Source organism: Vicia villosa, linkage group LG1 (assembly GCF_029867415.1).
Source record: "Vicia villosa cultivar HV-30 ecotype Madison, WI linkage group LG1, Vvil1.0, whole genome shotgun sequence".
Taxonomy (NCBI): domain Eukaryota; kingdom Viridiplantae; phylum Streptophyta; class Magnoliopsida; order Fabales; family Fabaceae; genus Vicia; species Vicia villosa.
This window is the reverse complement of record NC_081180.1, coordinates 131,021,218-131,042,586: the sequence shown is the minus strand read 5'-3', so window position 1 is coordinate 131,042,586 and position 21,369 is coordinate 131,021,218. Positions and strand designations below refer to the sequence as shown.

Genomic DNA, 21,369 nt, shown 5'->3' with positions numbered 1-21,369 from the left:
ATTGGAATCGAAAGCCTCTTCTAACTTGTGTGACAATCTGATATGTGTTTTAATTGTACAAGACCATAATATGATCGTAATCCCTCATGTATGCATGTATGCTGTAAAATACATTGTATGGTCCATATTATGGCATGTTTGATGTTGACTTCCATTGTTCCGGTTGAACATTCGGAGTTGGTTGATTGTACGACTCTTTGAGCATGGTTGTTATGTATGCTTGAATGGGAGTAGGCTTAAGCTACTAGGCGGTAATGCACTGTTATTGTGGACATGGTTCCAAGGACTACTGTTGCGATGTGCTGGTGAGGGTCTTGAATGGCGTTTCCCACCTTGATGTAACACATCGGCGTGCTCGGTATGTATTTGTGCACCTGAGCTACCATTGCGATATGCTGGTGAGGGTCTCTAAAAGGCGTTTCCCACCTTGATGTAACATATCGGCGTGCTTGGTAGGGTAGGGTCGTGATGCCATGTAGGCTACATCACTTCGGACTCACCTCTAGTGGTGCCACGTAGGCAATACCATTAGAATTTCGCCCGGTGGGCTTGTACTGTCTCGTAGACGTTTCGCATCTTTATAACCACCTGCGTATATACCTGATTGATGGGGTAGTGACGCCACTTAGGAAGTCACTACGGTAACTCATCACAAATGAGATTGTGTAGCCAAGTAGGCCTAAATCACATGGGATTCATCTAACTCATGGTGCGGTGGGCTTATGCGAGTCTCTTGACGCGATGTACAGGAGTAACTCACCGAGGGTGTGGTTAGTGCAGCCTAGGTAGATAAGCGGATACTACTTCTGGATTCCTCGTACCAGTGTACGGGTCTGCATACTTGTTTGTAATGGCTATGTGCCGGTTTGTTTGTTATATCCATTGGTTGGTTATGGGCCTACCAATGGTGATGCTACCCGTGTGTGTACTTGTACCTAGCCGTGAGGACAACCTGGATTCTTGGTGAATCCATTTTGGTGCATGTTCCCTGTAGAACTGAGCGAACCCGTAAGATAGGGAGACTCGCTGAGATTTAGTAATCTCATCCCATTCCAATTATTCTTTTCAGGTGGTTCGAGGCAGGATCGTGAAAAGGGTAAGATGGCTTAGCTTCGAGATGGTGTTTCTTGGAGATATGCTCTTTTGTAGTTCGTGATCTTTTGTGCTATCATCTTTTGTATCATGGATATGTATTAGTACTTGTTGGGAATTCTTGTAGTTTGGCCATGACAGTTTGGGCTTTGTATTTGTACTAATAACATTATCTATTCCGCTGCTTATGTTTTATGATTTTCGAGTACTATTATAATGCCATATACGTATATCCTAGGCAATGTATGTATGGAGTGTTACATAAAAAATATGAAAAAATTAAATAATAAAGATAAAGTAAATATAACATTATAATATTAATAGAATTTTAGATAAAAAGAATTTTTCTATAAAAGAAATTCTTCCAAATTACATAAATATTTTTTAATATAAAATTCATACGAGACTAAATTAATTAAAATATTTTTTTATAGTTTATAATAGTAATAATGAATTGAATAACTCTCAGCTGAAGTTCATGAATAACTTGAAATCCCTAAAAAAATATGAAGAAAAAAATGAATAATAAAGATAATTAAAGGTTAAAAATTATAGTAAATATAATATCATAATAATGTGCCCTTATATTCAAAAAATTATAAAATAATAATTTAAAAATTTCATTTACATAATTCTTTAAATTATATCTATCTTTTTTCTATTCCCAAACTCTTATTATTTAATTAATATTTAGTTATTGTTTATTTATGACTATTCATTCAATATTTAAATTTGACTATTCACTCGCTATATATATCAATGTAAATTTAGACTAATAATTTAATTAGTTATTATTTTATACTTTTAGTTATTGTTCTATGCATAATCACATCACATGAATATAAATATATGATCCTAATTTATTATCATTTCATTTATATTTTTCATAGTAATAATAATGATTAAAATAGAAACGAATTGAAATTAATAATTAAACTGAAATTCATGGAAAATGAATAGTAAAAGATAGTTAAAGGTTAAAAAAAAAGGAGATAAAATATCATAAAAATAATAAATCAAAAATATAATTGATCAAATAAATATATTAATATACTAAATAAATGCTTGAACGGTTTCTTTTTGTATTTTGTAACTCCTATTATTTAATTATGGCAATTCACTCATTTATTATATTGATTTAAATTTTAGTCACCAATTTGATTGATTATTATTTTTGTTATTTATTATTGTTATTTTGTAACTCCTATATATGATATTGAATTATCACTGTTTCATTCAAATAAATCATTGGTGCCCTGGTGGTACTCTTCACATTTTTTATAGTTGTTCATGTTTAAATTTTACATTTGTCTTGCGATTTATTTTGTGGCATATAATAGAAACTCAAATTATTCTATTACAAATATATAAACTTTCGCTTATATTGATATAACATTTATTAGTCTCCTATCTAACTATTTTTATAATCTTTTATTAAATGATGACTTTTTTTTCATGTGAATCATAAGAAAATGATGATAAAATTGTATTATGTTATTGTTGTTTGGAAAGTCTAATATTCGTTCAGGTAAGTAGATGTCTCCTATCTAATTATTTTTGTTATGTGAATGAAAAGAAGAGGATAAAGAAAACTCATATTGTTTCTACTTTTGCATTCTTGCTACTTGAAAATCATGAAAAAAATGTAGCTCATGTAAGTATAATTTTAACAGTGATCTTTGAGAGAAATGTGTATTTGATTTAAATTTATTTATTTAATTATTTGAGATCTTGAATAAACAAAAATAGTAGTGTTATATGAATATACTTTTTATATGAACTCACTTAACTATTCATGCATTATTATTAATGGTTTTGATGGTACGATTCACACTTCACTTGGAACAGAACTTTGGATCATCCAGAGTATCAAAGATATCTTATTTGAAAACACCGAAGTTATTCGCATCCTCCGTGAAGACAAATCAAATTGCAAATTTCATGGTTAAGCTCGCATCAAGTAACAACAATCTTCTGATTCTTAACTCTCTTCCATCGGGAAGGAATTTCTTTTCATGTTTATATTTTTTTATCTCTCTTTTTTAAGCATTATAACCAATAAAATAATTAACTTTTGTTACACATCATTTTAATAATATTGTCTTTTTATATGAATAATATGTATAATTTCTATTTTATTTTATACATCAGTTAAATCTTATAAATTATATTAACTTTCTTATTTTTTTTAAATTATTTTTATTGTTATTTTTATTTGTATTAATATGATAATAATTATTAACTATCTTTATATATTCTTTAAAATTAAATAATTATTTACGGAAAGTAAAATTTTAAAATAAAATTTAGTTTTAAGTTAAAATTGATTTAGTTTAAAGTTACTAAACTCTGAATATTTTTTAAGAGTTATGTAATGGTAGAGTATTTGATTTATTATAATATTAAAATAATATGTATTATAAATAATTGATTTATTTTGTTAAATGGAAGAGAAATATGAGGACTAATCTAAAATTTTATCAAAAAATTATATTTAATAATCTAAATATCATTACTTAATAAAAAGCTTAACATAGTTTGGCTAAAAATTTAATAACTTAAATTAATAAATTTTAGAATCATCAATTATAAAATTGAAAAAAAATAATTTTAATTTTCAAAATTATTTTTTTGTTAATTTAATTATTGATGTGAAAATAATTAATTTATTGAGATGATTATATAAAGTTCTTCGATTTATTAATGATATAAATTGACCCATAATAAATAATAGTTTTCTATACCTCATAAAATAACTAATCCATTAATCAAGTCACAACATATTTCTTCCACTACAAAAAATAAATAAAAAAAATCATGAAAATATGAATAAAGTTACTGGATTAACATATGAACGCCGAAAAAAAATCAATATGGTAAGATATACTATAATTTTAAAATTTTATTTTTTTATAAAGAATATATAATTTTAAAACAATTAATCAAACCGTGCAACGCACGGGCCATATATCTAGTTAATCCAAAATGAGTGAATGATAACCTAAACCTAACATGAACAAATTTATTCGATAAAAACCAATATTATTAGATTGAATGTCTTGCCTTATGTATAAGTTTTTAGTGATTATGATAACTTCTACCAGTAAAAAATGATATGGTATATAAAAAACCAAACTACATAAACAAGAATACCAATGAACACAAACTTTACATTAAAGACCAACCATTATTGTACAAATTTTATTCAAGAACTTATATACAAAAACAAAGAGATCATTCTTCAACATTACTTGATTCATGACATGGAGAGAACAAAGATTGCTCTTTCCTTTTACTAGAGCTTGTAAGCATTGCAACAACCTTACGCATGGTCGGTCGTCTAGAAGGATACGCGTCGGTGCAAAGTAAAGAAATTTTCAAGACATCAAATATTTGAGCAACATCAATTTCATCTAGTAGGTCCAATTTTGCATCAATGATGTCTAGTTTCAATGAATATTTGTTGATATGATTTGTCACCCATGTTACAAGATCTCCACCACCTTGATCCAATGACTGGATTGGCTTCTTCCCTGTTAGTAACTCCAATAGGACTACTCCATAGCTGTATACATCACATTTTTCTGTGACTTTCATTGTGTATGCATACTCTGTAATCACAATGAAAGATCGCGATACACGCGTGAAACAATGATTATTGTTGAAAAAATGAAATGTGATAATGTTTGGAAGAATGCTTACCAGGGGCAATGTAGCCATAAGAGCCAACAACTGCAGACACTGACTTCGACTTTGAGATATCGATAAGTTTAGCCAAACCGAAATCACCAACATGAGCTTCGAATTCATGGTCAATAAGTATGTTATTGGACTTGATATCGCGGTGGATAATCCTCGGCTTGCAATCATGGTGCAAATAAGATAGTCCTTGTGCAGTTCCTAGAGCAATCCTAAACCTGGAATACCAATCAAGACTAGAGGAAGATTCTCCATGAAGTAACTCTCCTAAACTACCCTTTTCCATGTGTTCATAAAGTAGCATATTAGAGCCGCTGTAGTTGCAGAAACCGTATAACTTCACAATATTGCTATGCCTTATTTTGCCCAAAGTTAAGATTTCAGCGCGGAAGCAACCGTTTAAATCAATGCTGTTACTGTTTGATGTAAGTTTCTTTACAGCAATTGTGTTTATATGATTAGGATCATTTGATATATCTGCTCTGTACACAGTTCCACTGCCGCCTTTTCCGATTTCGTATTTGGAATGAAAATCTTCGGTGGCTTCAACCATGTCTTGGAAATTCAACTCCTCTTTCGGAAAAAAGTACATGTTTGAAACATTTGGAGAATTCGGTTTAACTATATCTTGGTTTGGCACAGTGAGATTTTTCATTAGATATATGATAACCAGAATTAAAATCAATGAAACTCCACTAACAATAGCTGCAACTATAGCTAGAATTTTTCCTAGTTTATTTGGAGGGGAATGTGATGTTGAACTTTGACAAAGGACAAGAAGTCCTCCACATAGTCCTTTGTTACCTGAAAAGCAACTGAATGTGGAGTTTTGAAAGAGAGGTAAAGAAGGTAAAGGGCCGAAAAGATCGTTGTATGAAAAGTTGAAAGAAAGTAAACTAGAAAGTCTGTTAAAGGAGTTTGGAATTTCGGCGCTCAAGTGATTGTTGTTGAGTTGGAGAGATTCTAGCATGATAAGATTCCCAAGTTGAGAAGGTATTTGGCCAGAAAGTTTATTATAGCTGAGATTAAGTGCAATTTGCAGGGATGCGAGTGCACCTAACTCATGTGGAATATAACCACAAAATGAGTTTTCGCTCATTTGTAGTTCGGTCAACCGCAAGAGTTTTCCGATTTCTGATGGAATTTTACTAGAAAAATTGTTATTCGAGAGCCTTAGAAGCTCTAGCTGTGAAAGAGTTCCGATCTCACCTGATAAAGTACCTACGAAGCCGTTGTTGCTGAGGTCGAGTCTTTGGAGCTTCCTGCAGTTGAAAAGTTCCGTAGGCAGTCTACCGAAAAGATGATTTGATGAGACATTAAAGGATACCAACTGAGAGAGGTTACCGATTTCTTTCGGCAATTCAGCCGAAAAGCGGTTGTTAGAAAGGTGAAGTCTTTGCAAGTTTGGGAAGTTACCAATTTGTGGAGGAATGGGGCCAGTGAATTCATTCTGTTCCAACTCAACTGTAGAAAGATTTACAAGCTTGCATAAATTTGAAGGAAACTTGCCCCTCAAGTTGTTACCGAAGAGGCGAAGATACACCAAAGACTTGCAGCTTGTAATTCTAGAAGGTATATTTCCGGCGAGTTTGTTTGATCCTAAGTTCAGCATCATCAAGTGAGACTGTTGGCAAAGATGAATCGGAATTCTTCCGACTAAGTTGTTGAACGACAAATCAAGCACCCAAAGTGGACTATTTGCTCCAAGTGCATAAGGAATTCTACCATTTAATGAGTTGTTGAAGAGTTGCAATGAGGACAGTTTGGTCAAATCCTGAAATCCAATCGGAATAGTACCGTTGAGGTGATTGATAGAGAGATCAAGCTGAGTTAGGTTTTTCAAAGTTGTGAACTCATTCGGAATTGTGCCGGTTAGCTTGTTCTCGAAGAGATGAAGCAGTTGCAAGCCTTTGATATTAACCAACTCGATCGGTATCTCTCCTGTAAGAAGATTCTCCGAAAAATCAATCTCAATTGCAACAGAAAGGTTTCCAATCTCCTTTGGAATATTTCCTGTCAACTCATTCCTGTAAAGGTATAGTCTCTTTAGGAATTCAAGGTTTCCAAGCTCCTTTGGAATTTCTTCCACAAGATTGTTCTGATATAGTGCAAGAACCTCCAAACTTGTACAGTTTCCAAGCTCTTTAGGTATAGCACCATGAAGATCATTTTCCCTAAGGACCAAACATTGCAAGTTCTTGAGTAGTCCGAGTTCTTTCGGTATTTCACCACTTATCTGATTTTGAGTTAAACCAAGATACTCCAAGCTTTCACATCCACCTATCTCATGAGGTAAACTTCCCGAGATCATATTCTGTCCGGCTCGAAACCGAATCAATCTTTTAAGGTTCCCGATAGAAGCCGGCAAGGATCCGCTGAGGTGATTTGTGTAAGTAGTAAATATCGAGAGTGAAGAAAGGTTACCAATTTCGTCCGGAAAAGTTCCTGAGAGCTGGTTGTTGGAAAGATGCAACTCAGTTAAATTCGAAAGCCGGCCTATTTCGACGGGAATTTGACCTTCAAATTGATTAATGTTGAGAGTAAGAACCTGCAAGCTTGAGCAGTTTCCAATCTCCTTTGGTATAAAACCAGAGAAAGAGTTCTGAGATAAATTAAGGTGAAGCAAGTGAACCAAACCACCAATGCTGGAAGATAAAGAGCCTGAGAGATTCATTGCATGCAAGTCAAGAGATTCAACCAATGGATTGATGTCACTGTTGCAGATGACACCTTTCCAACCACAAGGTGTTGAATCACTTGGATTCCAATTCTCAAGATGACTGTATCTGTCAAACAATTTCCCCTTTATATCCATAAGATATTTTCCCTCTGCATTAAGCCCTTCAGAGAGACAGACAATAAGAGTAAATATCAACAACATCAGAAACAATGCATATACATTTTTCTCCATATTTGCACATGCAAATTCTGCACAGGGTTCTATTAGAGGTGAAACACTAACTATTTTTATTTTCCTTCTTGGAAGAAGAAAGAACCAAAGCACTAGAAGATTCATTAAAACATGCAAAATTTTGAGGAATATCGAGAAGAGGAGTGAAACTTCCCATGATAATGGGAAGGTGCATAGAGCTGACAACTTGATAATATGATAATGGTAAAGAATGAATAGATAGCATATTAGCATATAGATAATTGGAGGACAAATGAAGCATTCAAAGATTCCACTTTCTAAGATAATTCATCTTATATAGGATGAATATCATTTGAAACTCTTCTCAAACCCTCATTATATTATAGAGATTCTTTGTCATGTAGCCTCTGCAATTTTAGAATCTTAATGAAGTTTCTCCAATCAGTAGTATTAAAAGGGTGAAATATTGATTGAAAAATAAAATGATGTATTTTGAGCAAAAGATATTATTTGCTAGTTGAAGCTCCATGAAGATGAAAACCAATTGAATTGAAGATAAGTGGAGTTTCATCTGACACTACATCCACATTGCTTAATTTATCAGTGTAGTCAAAAGTCATTATTCTTCTACAAACTTCAGCACTTCAAATCATTAAAAAATTGATAGACTGAAAAGAGAAATAGTACAGAGATGGTGAAAAATATAATGAATGGCATAATATAAAGTTTGATAAAAAAAGTTTAAAAGTGATACTAAGAGAGAAAAAAAAGTGTTAAATAATCTATGACTAGGTGCAAAAGTAGTTTTACTGTAACCTGGCTTGGATTTAGTCTATATGCATTGCAATGAACCTTCAAACAGACAAAAGAGAACTTACGGAATTATTTTAGGAATCTTGTGAGTGGGATAATACCTTAGCAGAACTCATTAAATAAGTTAAAATGTGTTGGTGCTTCAAACTTTTTCCAATGTTTAACATTCTTCAGACACTGGGAATATAGAGCACATGCTAAATTTGTTTGTAATGACTTTTTTTGTCCGGTTTCAACCAGGATACGAACATGATTGTCCCAATCAGGATTCGAACTTGGAGTCTCCCAAACAATTCGTCTTTAACTCAAGCTCTAGTAACTTGATTATTTGTAACGACGCCAACATTAAATTTTGTCTGTTGGTTGTAATAGATTATGACGGAGTAAAATAAAAGCGAAAAATAATGGAGAGGAGGATAAGCAGCATGACAAATCTACAAATATGGTAAGTTTCCAGGGTCTGATACTAAATATTAACAGCTCAACTCAAAATTTGCACAAGAGTACAACAAAGAAATAATTAATATTACATGAAAACTAACCACTACGACTTTCTTTTCTCGTGTAAAATAGTACAACATGAAGGCATAATATTACAACCCTTCTGCATCCGTGACATCATTTGAAGCATTATCAATCTCCTGTTTAGCAGAAATTACCCTGTCCAGAGTTTCGTCTGAAACTGAGATCCCTGTTGTCTCCAAGTCTGCCACAACGGCAACAGCGGCATCTAGTTCCCCGAGGTCAAGGCAAAGAGATATGATCTCATCATAAAGCGGTCTGAAACATAGGGGAAAGAAAGGAAAGCAATTATTAGCTAGAAAGCAACAAAAATATCAAGATATGGGTTGGGTAACCGAGTGAGTCTCTAGTCTTAAGAGACTCCAACTACAAGAGTTTCGTTATATAAAGAAAATGGCGTTACCTCCCAAACTTATAGCCAAGACCATGAGTTATTTGCAAAATTGTCAAGAAAGCAGAAGGTAGAGGTGCTTTTATAGCTGCACGCAAGATCACGGCACAATCTCCAATAGTTGGCATCCCTCCCAATTGTATGACCTGCGTAATACAGCCAAATTATGAATATATCTCAGCTATGATTTGATACATAAGCCAAATTTCAAAATTGAATGAAATATCACACTATGCTTGAACAGGAATCTACAAGCAGATGCATAATGCAAAACATAACAAATATCACATTATCACCACTGAGAATATTTATAAGCTAATATTTGAAGCAGCGCAAATTCATTCCTTTACGGGTAGCTTTCTAGCTGACAATACAAAAAACAACTGTTATAGACACTTCAAGTTCTTTGTAGATTTCCTTCTTGATCAATGACAACCACAGCATTGACACCATACTTAATAATCATTATGCCATTGCTAACTTTTAGTTCTATACAAGTACTTACAGTACAGCTCCGAATATTTCTTTTTTGTTCAATGTTTCTAAAGGTGTATTTGGTACTACTTATTTGATCATAATTTATAGCAACATCAATGTCATCACTACAAGCATAATCTTCGATTATCTGCTCCTATTACATATTAATTCACAGGCTTACCTAGCCAAATTTGAATGAGTTTGAAGTTAAATTATATCATTCTTTGTTCTTTCAGTCAAAAGGCTTAGACAAAACCGTGTTAAAAGAAAAACTAAAAATTGCAAATTTTTGCATCTATCAAGTTTTAAGAAGTACCAAATGTAACGGATATATCCTCCTATATCCTATATATGCCACTATCCAATATGGTCGCTCACAATCTATTTAAGTAGAAATTCCTTTAGTTTTATGATCTTTCAGAATTTTGTGAATACATAACTCAGAAAAAGATGAAAGAGAAAAAGAAAGATGATTGTCGAACAAAAATGCACAAGAAAATAAAGCTCTCCAGTTTATCTGATTATCCATTATAGCAACCTACAAGGCTCATAAGCAGAACTAACCGATGCCAAATGACATTACTATTTCAAAAGTGTAAAAACATAAACATTGCAGTTAAAGGTTCAAGCATATATATTAGTAAAAACTGAGGAGTGTAAACTTTATTGTGGTATCCATTGGGCTGAGTATCTATTTGCAATCTGTATGAAAATAAATGTTTGATTTAAGTGCAAGCTGATCATGAATACAAGATAATTTGACTGTCAATTTTCAATACCATTTTACACCATTTTGGATCTACTCTCAAGGGGAGTTATAAACAGTATGTTTCATTTTGTTTGCATGAAGCAGTAATTCTGATATATGCCTATTAGGATTTAGAAACCGTGACATTTTACCATTTCAAACCAATTCAAATAGAGAAGCTTGCAATAAAAAAAGTAGTCCAGGTTTAGTTACTTGCCTTCTGCATAACTTGGATTGCCAACTCGACTTCCCGTTCCTGTGACCATCTATGAGGAGGCTTGTTCTTCAGTTCTCTCTCCCATGTCCATCCCCAAGCATCTGCTAAGGAGTACATGTCTGATACATCAAACACTCTACGATTCCTCATTTCCTTAAATGCCTCAAATATGTCCAAAGGAAACCAATCATCGTCGGCATCATCCTGCAAGGAAACAACTATAAATTCTCAAACAACGTCAAAGTATTCAAAATGTAACAATGCAACAAAGAATAAAAGAGTATAACATTAAATTCAAGCGCAAGGTCTAAAACAGACTCAGCCTCTCATGCATGATCCCTCCAGGTCAAGAAAACAAATCATCCTGCTTGATCCCCCTCCCCGACCAACTAGAATATTTGGAATGGAAAAAAAGACACCAAGAGATTATCATACCTCGACCATATTCCGAGATGTTCTTCTTCTTGACTTTTTAGAAGAGGCCGAGGGTTGGTCGGAATCATTCAAGAGCTGGATTCCAATCATTTGAAGGGGTTTTTTAGCTTCAACTTCCTTTTCCTTTATCCTCTCTACGTCTTGGTTCTCATTCGGTTCTACTTCCTCTTCTGCCTTTTCTACTTCCTCATCATCATCATCTGCTTCATCATCTTCGGCCTCTTTTGCATCACCCTCTGCAACATCAATATAATCTTGAACATCAGGGGACTCTGATGTATCTTCAATCATGGCATTTCCTTGAGCACCAGGTAAGCCTTCTCCTAAGAAGCGGCGTTTCCAATACTCTGTATTTCCTTCCTCCAGCTTTATGCGGGAAATCAATGCATCCAACTCTTCATCCACCTGCAACATTAACCATATTTAAGTTTATGCATTATATATAAAGATCAAGATGGCCGACAAAAGAATATGGCATATGAGCACATTAGGAAAAAAAATCAACCTCTTCTTCCTCCTCTTCAATGTGAGGAACCCAAAGCGGCCGACCACGAGATTGATTTATTCTCCTTGCTTTCTGAACACGCTGATAAAGAACATTTCTGGTTCCATCAGTAGGCAAACCTTGTGCTTCTAGTTCTTCCTTCAATTCAAGCACAAGCATTTTACTAGCAGCCTTAGGCTTTAAAACATTCTGTTCAGGCCCCTTTATGATTTTCTTTAGCCACGTAAGCACTCTAACATAATCAGATTCAGATACATCATCCCCTAAAGCTACAATTCCTTCAAACTGCAATTTCTTCAGAAGCTTCCTATGGTACAACTTCCTCTCCTTAAGGCATCTTTGTTTGAAGGAGGTCTCCATTGGATTTGAATATATAAATCCTTCAGCATCAGGATCTAGAGGTGTTTTACCACTTCGAGGCACCCACCGTTTGCGCTCTCCAGTAAGGCCACCTTCTTCAACATATCTGTTTCAATGAATAGCAAACTTGCAATCAAGACATCAACAAACATAAATCAATTTAATAATATGCACTAGATCAATAAGCCCCATTAACTAATATATACTAGACCTGTGGCTAGCACATGCCTACATCAAATAGAAAGAAAGCAAAACCAAAATGAAAAAGCTTGAAAATTTTCTAGGTAGAAATTTTTTAAGAGTTTATTCAGACTAGTACTTAGATTTTGGGCTGCCTATTTAGCCAATAGTCCAATTTTGGGTACTGTAAGGACTCAAATTTATAAAATAACACTGTGCTCTGGTGGACATTTTGGTCGGCACGCCAATGTGGAAGCTACAGAAACAGAAATTACCATCACAAGGTAAGATAAGAATCATTAGGTAGGCACATTAGTGACACTACTCTTGGACAGTAAAATAACAGTCAAGATGAAACCTCAATCAAAACTAAAAAAGACGAGTCAATTCATTACAATAATTTCAATTTGGGGTTTAGTGACTTGAGCAAGATTAAGCAATAAAAGTATGTGTGCACACATAAATAAAATAAATAACTCAGACCATAATAATAACAATAACAACAACAACAATAATAGTAATAATAATAATAATAATAATAATAATAATAATAATAATAATAATAATAATAATAATAATAATAATAATAAAACCAAATATAAAATAGAAATGATTTGCATAAATAGAGACAATACCTAGCAATATAATCAATCTCATAACCAAGATCAGCCTCCTCTTGTAAAGGTTCAATCCATGAGCTCACTAAGGTCCGGTATTTTCTGCTCGAGATCATTGCCCGTGGGGGAATTTGTTGGTTATCTTTGGCCATAGCTTCTAAAGCTTCAAGCAAGTCAAAAATCCTTCCTATAGTACAAAAATGTCTACCAGGTTAAGTCAAAGCATTCCTGAACAATTTTGGTCATAAATATGTATGAACAACTTATGACACTACATATTGAACTACACGGACAATTACATTTACCGTGATTATTATCCTTAGTAATGTAAGTTATTTTACTCGCCGCAAGAGTAACAAAATATAAGAAAATAGCTTCTTAAGGGAATGAAAATAACTTGTGGAAGCAAACCTTCTACACATGATGAAATAGCATATTACTCTTCAACTAATAAGTAATAACCTGAAAATTATTCTTTAAGCTGAACATATTTTACACCCTATAGAATACATGCCTCTGATGCCCTAACATTTTATACAGAATATTAATGAAATATTAAATTCTTTATCAATAAAGACAACTATTCTAAGAATGAGAATACTTAAAATAAATAACCAGTATAATCAAACCTTCCCGACACAATGCCCGAAGGTACAACGAAAGAGGATCTCCATAGTTCCCTTCATTATGTAGAACTTTTATACCCCCTTCAAAGTTTTTAAGTGCTCGGAAATGCCTGATAGCTTCTCGTATTACACAGTACTTGGTGAAACACTCTACTAACAGCCTACAGAGACACCAAAGGTTACTTAGTCACAAATGCAAAGTAAACTCCTCGCAGAAGGAAGTATCACTAAAATCTATACATTAAAGCAGGAACCCATAGGCCTTCTAAATTTAAATAAATAAAAAAAATCTTAACCTTAATACTCGCCCACAGTCAACACTCACACAGATTATGATGAATTGCTTGTTTCTCATTATGTTTCCAAAAAGGTTTTCCACAAGAAGTGAAAGAAGCTCAAACTTCCATACAAAATATTTTTCAGTATGAAAAACTTCTAATATTTTTCAAATAAGTCAGCTACAAAAACTAATGAATATTGCCAATAAAAGGCCAAATTATATACTAATGAATTCAAATCATCCACTATTCAACATGCTAAAATGGTCAGGTTTGTAAAAGAAAAATATAAATAATGTGCCTTACGCATGGGTCTTCACATTTGGTTGTATGCGCTTATGATCTTCGACCATCATGCCAAGCAACTCAGCGACATCTTGTACTCTATAAGTCAAACGGAAACAACTTTGGTTAGATCACACAATAATAAATTCAATCCAAGAATATTCAATGGGGGCCTTAGTGTAGTTATTATTGTTGTATGATAAGAGAAATTGTGAAAGATTTTACAAAATTAGCCTTCATTAATGGTATGGGAAAGATAAATTGAAAGAATGGAAAGAAGAGAGAATAATAAATGCTTATGGGTATAATAGGAAGAGTAACATTAATGATTGGTATTGTAAAACAGCATATAATTTGGTACTAAACTTTTTTCCAAAGTGACGTCAACAAATAAAAAGGTAGAATATGAAGATTGCAAAATAGTTTATTTAACAAGTGAAGATTGAGGAATATAATCCTTATCATAATGTTTCCTTATATATTAAGAGTTCATACTGAGGAACAAATCTAAATTGCTAAAGAACAAAGATTGCTTTGCAATAATGTTGCCTTTTGCCTACTGTTCACCATGCACACGCAGCAGACTAACCTGTCATAAGAATCAGCTCTAGTATACGCTTGAATGACCCAATTGTATGTTTCTGTATCCGGCTTCATATAATCTATAGCATAATGAATTAAAGACTATTCAACTCAGACGTTCATAATAGAGAAATAGGCTATATCAATCTAGAAAAGAGCGCCCTTATCCCAAACAGTATTCACACGCAATTAAAGAAATAAAAGAAGAGAAAAACAATCGGAATTGACAAAGGAGTGTTTCACAAGTAAAAAGAAATAGAGACGTGGAATTCAAACCTTCTCCATATTCCATGTTCTCAAATGTTGTAAAGGCTATTTCAGGTATTCCGCAGGTAGCCTATTTAATTTGAAGGAAGTAATATTAAAAAAACATAACGCAAACATCCAGGTCAAGACCAAAACACATTCATAATTTGTTTTTTCATAACGAATTGAAATTTGAAAAGTTAAAAAAACTCAGCATTGTTCACCCGAAATACTGAAACATGTAAAAGTAAATTTACATTACATCATATTCTATATCAGTAGTAATCTTAACAGACTTTATAGTCAAAAAGAGAAGCACAACCCATGGAGCAAGGTTTTGGTTAGAGTTTTAACTTTTAAGTATGGAATTCATCTACTAGATAATGATGTATGTATAACGGCTACAACATATGAGTTAACTAGTAACACATAATAGTTTCGGCATCCATTTTTAATGTGATATGAAACTGACCCTAAGAATTGCACACAAAAATAGATGGAGAAAGTTAACCTGCACAGAAAGGAGGCAATTAAAATGAAACGTTGTTGCCATTCGTCCAGCAGCTTCCATCTCATACGAAATTTCCAAAGCATTAGAATGGTCTCCCGCTTTGCAGTCTTGCTCAATCAAAAGATCATAAACTTCATCTGTAGCCCTAAGGCCACCCTTAGCACCCTTCAAGAACACTTTGTTAGCATCTTCCAAATGCTTATTCCGAACGAGTTCCTCTACATCACACGAGAAAACCAACACACAATAAACAAGTCACTAACCGGAAAAAAAAATAAAATTAAACCATCACCAGTCAAGAGTGAAATGAATCGCATAAAAAATCAAAATATACCAATAAGAATAATCCAAGCTTGACGAATATCATAATCTAGCTTTTCCATAGCTCCAAGTATCTCTAAACCTTTAGTGGCTTGACCTTTAGACCCAAACAATCTTACTAACGCAATGAAAGTTTCATGAACCGGTCGAAGCCCCGCACCTAACTCTCTCTTCAGCGAATCCATCTACACAATGTAACATAAGTGCTTATCATAAAAGCTGTTTCTATAAGTCATTTCAATCAGTCTCACAAGTCACAAATACCTATGCCATTACATAGACTCAAATATATCAATTCAAATAAACTCTTAGGCTCTGTTTGGATAAAACTATAATTCAATTCGATATCGATTTTGGTATCTGATTAGTGAAAAAGAGAATTACCGCTGCTTGCTCATCGCCGTTAAGAGCATACGAAACCACCAAACCGTGAAACGACCTTGGACCGGGACTCAAACCGGCGGCAATCATGTCGTACATGACTTGAGAAACTCCGGTCGAGTCACGGTTCCTGGCCTGGTTCATGAGCTCCTCCATGAAACTGAACCGGAGACTGGTTTCAAGTGAAGTGTCGTCATCTTTGGGTTGTTTCTTCTTTCTGGACCGCTTCTCCGAGGAAGTGACCGCCGCTGCTCGAACCGGTGCGGTTCGAGGAGGGAAGCGGTTTAATTTGAAGGGGATGTAGGTATGGGCGTAACTGTAAGTGTAACATGAATGCATGTATGTGGATTTTGTGAAATGAGTTTTGGTTTTGAGAATTGAGAGAGTGAAGCAGTGAGAGTGTTCAGTATGCGAAGAAGGAATCTAAGAGCTCTTGTGGTGAAGATGATAAGGATTTAGTACAGAAATGACGATAGTCAAATACAATTCCAAACGATTACTAAATCAAAACTTCACTTTTTTTTCTCTCTTTGGGCCTTGTCTTTGGGCTCTCATGTAAAAATTCAAAATTGTCGTTCAGTCATTTGGAAATATATTTTGGAAATATATTTGGGAAATTCTGATTCCACCTGCCCGCCCCGCGCGCACCTGCACAGCCTGTGGCGCCTCAGGGTTTTGGAGGAGGACCGTCTGATTTATTCCTTCTTCCTCTTTACCCTGACCATGTTGTTAGACGTATTTAGGACGAACATGTATGGATTTTGAATTTTGATTTCTATTTCATTTTTAATTATGATTTTATTTATGAATTTTGAATTTTGGTTTTTTTATTAAATCCATAAAAACATTTATGCAGGACCGTGATACGCTCAAGGTCATTAGCCATGGACGGAAGATCGGTAAACTGGTACCCCCTACGGAGCCATGGTTTGATGAGCTTTTAGAGCCTATAGGGTTGAAAGATCTGGCCCTCTGTGGATACAACGTGGTCAATTGGGGTATGAGTAACGCGTTCGTCAAGAGGTGGCACCATGAGACATCGTCGTTTCACATACCACATGGTGAGATGACGATCACACTCGACGGCATCGCGTGTCTACTACATCTTCTGATCAGAGGGAGATTCCTGGATCATGAGAGGATCAGTAAGGAGGAGGCGTTGGATCTGTTGGTTGAGATGTTGGGAGTCACCCCTGAGAGTGCCCTAGGAGAGATTGACAAAACCCGAGGTAGTCATGTCAAGTACAGTTATTTGGATGAGGTGTTTGGGGAGGAGGTATAACGTGCATGAGATGCCGATGGTGATGCCGAGCAGGTTATCATGCATAGGAGGTATGCTATGAGAGCATACCTTTTGTATCTTGTTGGTACACAGATTTTTATGGACAATTCCACTTACACTGATATCATGTACCTCAGGTTTTTTTGCTAAACTTGAGACGGTCAACGAGTGGAACTAGGGGTGCTGCTTTCCTGGTATACTTGTACACGAAGTTGGACGAAAGGATTAAGTGGAATACTAAACAGATAACCAGTAGCATGTCTCTGATGACGGTATAACTTCTTTTTCGTTGTGGCCTTTGTTAATTATTTTGATTTGCAAAACTAACTATTTAATTTTCTTATTTCAGGGATGAATCCTACAACACTTCCCCCGTATCTCGGGTTGGTCACTTGCGAAGAGTTATGCTAAAGATAAGCCGCGTGTCTGCGCATATGGCCCCCTCTGAAGGAACCAGGAGGTAGATCCATTCCGGTTGTACATTGACCGGCTGGCCCATGAGGACGTACACTTATCTGCATACGCCGACCATCGTGAGACGATACCATTTAACGAGGTGTCGCTATTTATAGGTTGGTTGGCTTGCAGGATTCGCAAGACAACTGCCTATATGCCTGAGCGAGTGATGCGTCAATTCGGGTTCATCCAGACTATTCCCTGGGATCCTGCTGTAGCTGCTCCTCCGATGGTGAGACGAAGGGATATGAATAAGCTTTTTGATGATTTTGAGAATCATCTTGTTCTTGAGGAGGCTAGGAGTACCGTAGCTACATGCGACTGGAGCTACGAGTACGGTTACATGTTATGGTTCTTCCGGGTGTCCCATCCATACATGATACTAGATGTTCCAAGGAACCCACCAATGTCAGTTCATCAGGAGATCCTAGAGGAAGAGCAGGCTAGGGCTGATCATGCCACTGACGTCTTGCCCAGGTGTCGTTAAATCTTGGAGCTTACGAAGAAGAGTATTGACCGAGGTTCATTTACTGATGGATCTGATGCTAGATGGACTCTGGATGCCATCATGGTGGGAGCTCAGGCTATTATGCTTTACAGGAGGCAGCGGAGGAATGCCTCGAGGGTCACAGGCCGATCCATCATCCGCCATACCAAGTAGTTTTTGTTACTTTTTTTGTTATTTGGTTGTACTTTTTTTTGTATTACATTTTGGATTATATTTTTTATATCTCGTACTACTACAACACTATATATATATATATAGTAGTTCTGGCTCAATAGCTTTTTGTTATTTAGTAATTTGTGGCTTTTTTTCGTTTGTACAAGTATTTGTATTATGCGCGAACGAATCGTAACAATATTAAAATGGTAATAGAAGAAACCGAAAATATATTGCCAGTTTGAAACCGCAAATATACTTCCGATTTTCAATCAATTTTAACAAGAGATGGTGCGCACTAGAAATATATTTTCAGTTTTGAAGGGGCATTTTTGGAATTGCATATGGTACTTCTTTGGACCATGAGGTGGAATAAGAATTCCACATATATTTTGGTACGTACTTTATTATATATGAGGATCTTTTAGTGCATCAATAGGGTGAAAAACATTATGAAATTCGAAAATATCTTTCAAATTCTAAAAATGTATCTCCGGACGTACCGTTTTTATATCAAAACACGTTTTAAGTGAGACTCACCCTAAATTCATTCGTGAATGAGAAAAAAATACTCTGGAAATATTTCCAAAATAAATTTAGTCATAAAATTGTGACATTGTTCAAAAACGACTGAATTGTGTGTGTTTGAGGTGTGTCCGAAAATGCATTTTTAAAATCTGAGAGTAGTATTGTATTTTTACAAGGTGTCCTAGTAATCCATAGGGTACATTAAGAAATTTCCTTTATATTCCACATCTTTTTGTAAGTGAGTCACACTCTCATTTTACCATTAATTACTATGGAGATGCATCTCTGTAAAATTTACGAAAGTATACTACTTCCATAATCACCTTTTAGGTAGTAAATTTTGACACTTTTGAAGAAATACATTGATGTTATAAGTATATTATGTTTATAATAAGTATACCGAGATGATAAATTTGGTATCAATTAAATCATACTAGTGTAATAAGATTAAAATGTCATATAATATAATCAATCCAAAATCTATAATACTATCAAAATGACAAACTGTAAACCATAATACTATCCATAATCCATAATACAAATACTATTAAATACTACTGGGTATATCCGATCCCCTGTTCCTTCTCTACATCTGTACTACAATGTGGTCCGTGCCTTAGATAGAATGACATCTATAGTAGCCCTAACAAGATTTCCTTCTAAAAACTCCCATCTCTCTAAACTCACACGTGCAATGGCCTCTATACACTGACATGTGGGTAACACATCAACGATATGATCTTTCCTAAGCTACTCCTCCTCTAATATCTTTTGATGATCTAGGTAGGTGGATATCCGTGAGAATCTAGTGTCATGTAGGGATGTGATACTTTAATATACAGTTGGATGTAGCCAAATGCACTACACTATTAGTGACAAGATTTCATATTTTATACTTCATCTGGTACCAGATGATTATATAAATCATCATACATCACATCTACATATGTCTAGACCATAGCAAGAGGAGCATACACGGAGGAATCTCTTGGAATAACTTGTAGATACCTGAACCGACGCATGACTTGCTCAAAAAGACGTGGATACATCATGCATGACCCATAAGTCAACCACCCAGAGTATAGGGCTATGTCATCCAAGGGACGAGTCTGACGGTGATCGTCATACGATATGTAACATACATCATCTACTACAGTGCAATCAAGAAACACTATAAAGGGCTCAGTCATCTAATTCCCTCTCAGCGGGACAAATGCATAAACACATAGCTGAGCCTAAGAGTAGTCATCAACATATGACCAGCCAAAGATGTATGGAAAGTGTTAGAGGATCCATGCTTGAAAATGGTATATATGAAATATTAGTAATGGTGTATCACAAGTGTCATGAAAATGGTACAGTAACAGTAAATGTGCAAATATATTATCATGAATAGCCTGCAACTTGTTGTCATTTGTCTGGCCTTTTAAAGATAACCTTTAGCTAACTTCGAGTACAGGTAAACCAAACAAGTGACCCCCTGTTGTACTTATGAATTCGGTCCTCAATTAAGTATCTAAGATAAACCGCATCACTGTAATAAGCATTTTTGTCCACAAATATCAATGTGTCAACCAAATACATGAGGTATGACCTCAATGCACATGTTTTATGATGCATAACATGTGCAGCATCACAATGGGCCTCCGCTGCCACAACTAGATGGTGTATATATAACTTTTTTAGAAATGCAAATCTAGCATGACACCCTCTAGTGTCTTATAGCTCCTTTAGGGAATTCTCTGGGTCAGGTCCCAAATAGATCATCATCATCCCTAGTGCATCACATCTAGTCATTTTAGAATGGTCTAATAATCTTTCCCTAATCGAAAGATGTAGAGGGGATGACACATCATCTAGCATGATGGAGATCTCACCACGTGGAAGATGAAAAGATGATGTATTTGAGTGTCGTCTCTCAACGAAAGCTGACAACATATCATGGTGTGGTGTCGTTTTTTTACCTCCTCGTTTCACTAGGGAGGACGGCACGCTGAACCCTTCACGAGAAATTTAGAAGGAGAGAGACGCCCTTGTGGGAGGAATTTTATTTCAATTCTTCCTACGATAACACACGAACTTTTTAATTATCCTACGAGGAGGAAGGGGAAAAAGATCTCAAATAAACTCTAAGAGTTTTCTAGGAGTGGGGATTTCACCTAAACATATATTCTGGAGTCCGGGAGGTTGGTTATACATAGGGAAGGTTTTAAGCGTCCTACATATCCGTAGTAATCTACGGGAACCTTCTTTGTGTTTATGTGTTTGTGTTTGTTGCTTGATT

At 34.9% G+C, this 21,369-nt stretch overlaps 2 protein-coding genes across 2 annotated transcripts; both read right to left on the bottom strand.

Moving 5' to 3' along the window:
• Positions 1-4,252: 4,252 nt before the first annotated feature.
• Positions 4,253-8,802, bottom strand: LOC131644213 (probable leucine-rich repeat receptor-like protein kinase At5g63930). Its single transcript, XM_058914649.1, has 2 exons — positions 4,795-8,802; positions 4,253-4,703 (listed from the first exon to the last, which is right to left on the bottom strand). Exons 1-2 carry the CDS (start codon positions 7,934-7,936, stop codon positions 4,327-4,329), a joined length of 3,519 nt encoding a protein of 1,172 aa, XP_058770632.1. The 5' UTR covers positions 7,937-8,802; the 3' UTR covers positions 4,253-4,326.
• A 120-nt stretch (positions 8,803-8,922) lies between these two features.
• Positions 8,923-16,647, bottom strand: LOC131644214 (uncharacterized). The gene is made up of 13 exons (XM_058914651.1): positions 16,162-16,647; positions 15,791-15,962; positions 15,457-15,674; positions 14,976-15,036; positions 14,707-14,779; positions 14,139-14,216; positions 13,558-13,715; positions 12,947-13,115; positions 11,772-12,237; positions 11,267-11,671; positions 10,832-11,035; positions 9,402-9,535; positions 8,923-9,256 (listed from the first exon to the last, which is right to left on the bottom strand). The coding sequence occupies exons 1-13, from the start codon at positions 16,495-16,497 to the stop codon at positions 9,070-9,072; spliced, it is 2,661 nt and encodes an 886-aa protein (XP_058770634.1). The 5' UTR covers positions 16,498-16,647; the 3' UTR covers positions 8,923-9,069.
• Between the last annotated feature and the right edge of the window lie 4,722 nt (positions 16,648-21,369).

Bases quoted from the DNA above. Each gene is read 5' to 3' on its own strand.
- LOC131644213 (XM_058914649.1), bottom strand. From the start codon at position 7,936: ATGCTAATATGCTATCTATTCATTCTTTACCATTATCATATTATCAAG. The intron at 4,704-4,794 runs GTAAGCATTCTT...TTGTGATTACAG, and splicing joins TTATGGCTACATTGCCCCTG to AGTATGCATACACAATGAAA.
- LOC131644214 (XM_058914651.1), bottom strand. From the start codon at position 16,497: ATGCATTCATGTTACACTTACAGTTACGCCCATACCTACATCCCCTTC. The intron at 15,675-15,790 runs GTATATTTTGAT...CGTGTGATGTAG, and splicing joins AGCTTGGATTATTCTTATTG to AGGAACTCGTTCGGAATAAG. The intron at 13,116-13,557 runs GTTTGATTATAC...TTTGTACTATAG, and splicing joins TCGGGCATTGTGTCGGGAAG to GAAGGATTTTTGACTTGCTT.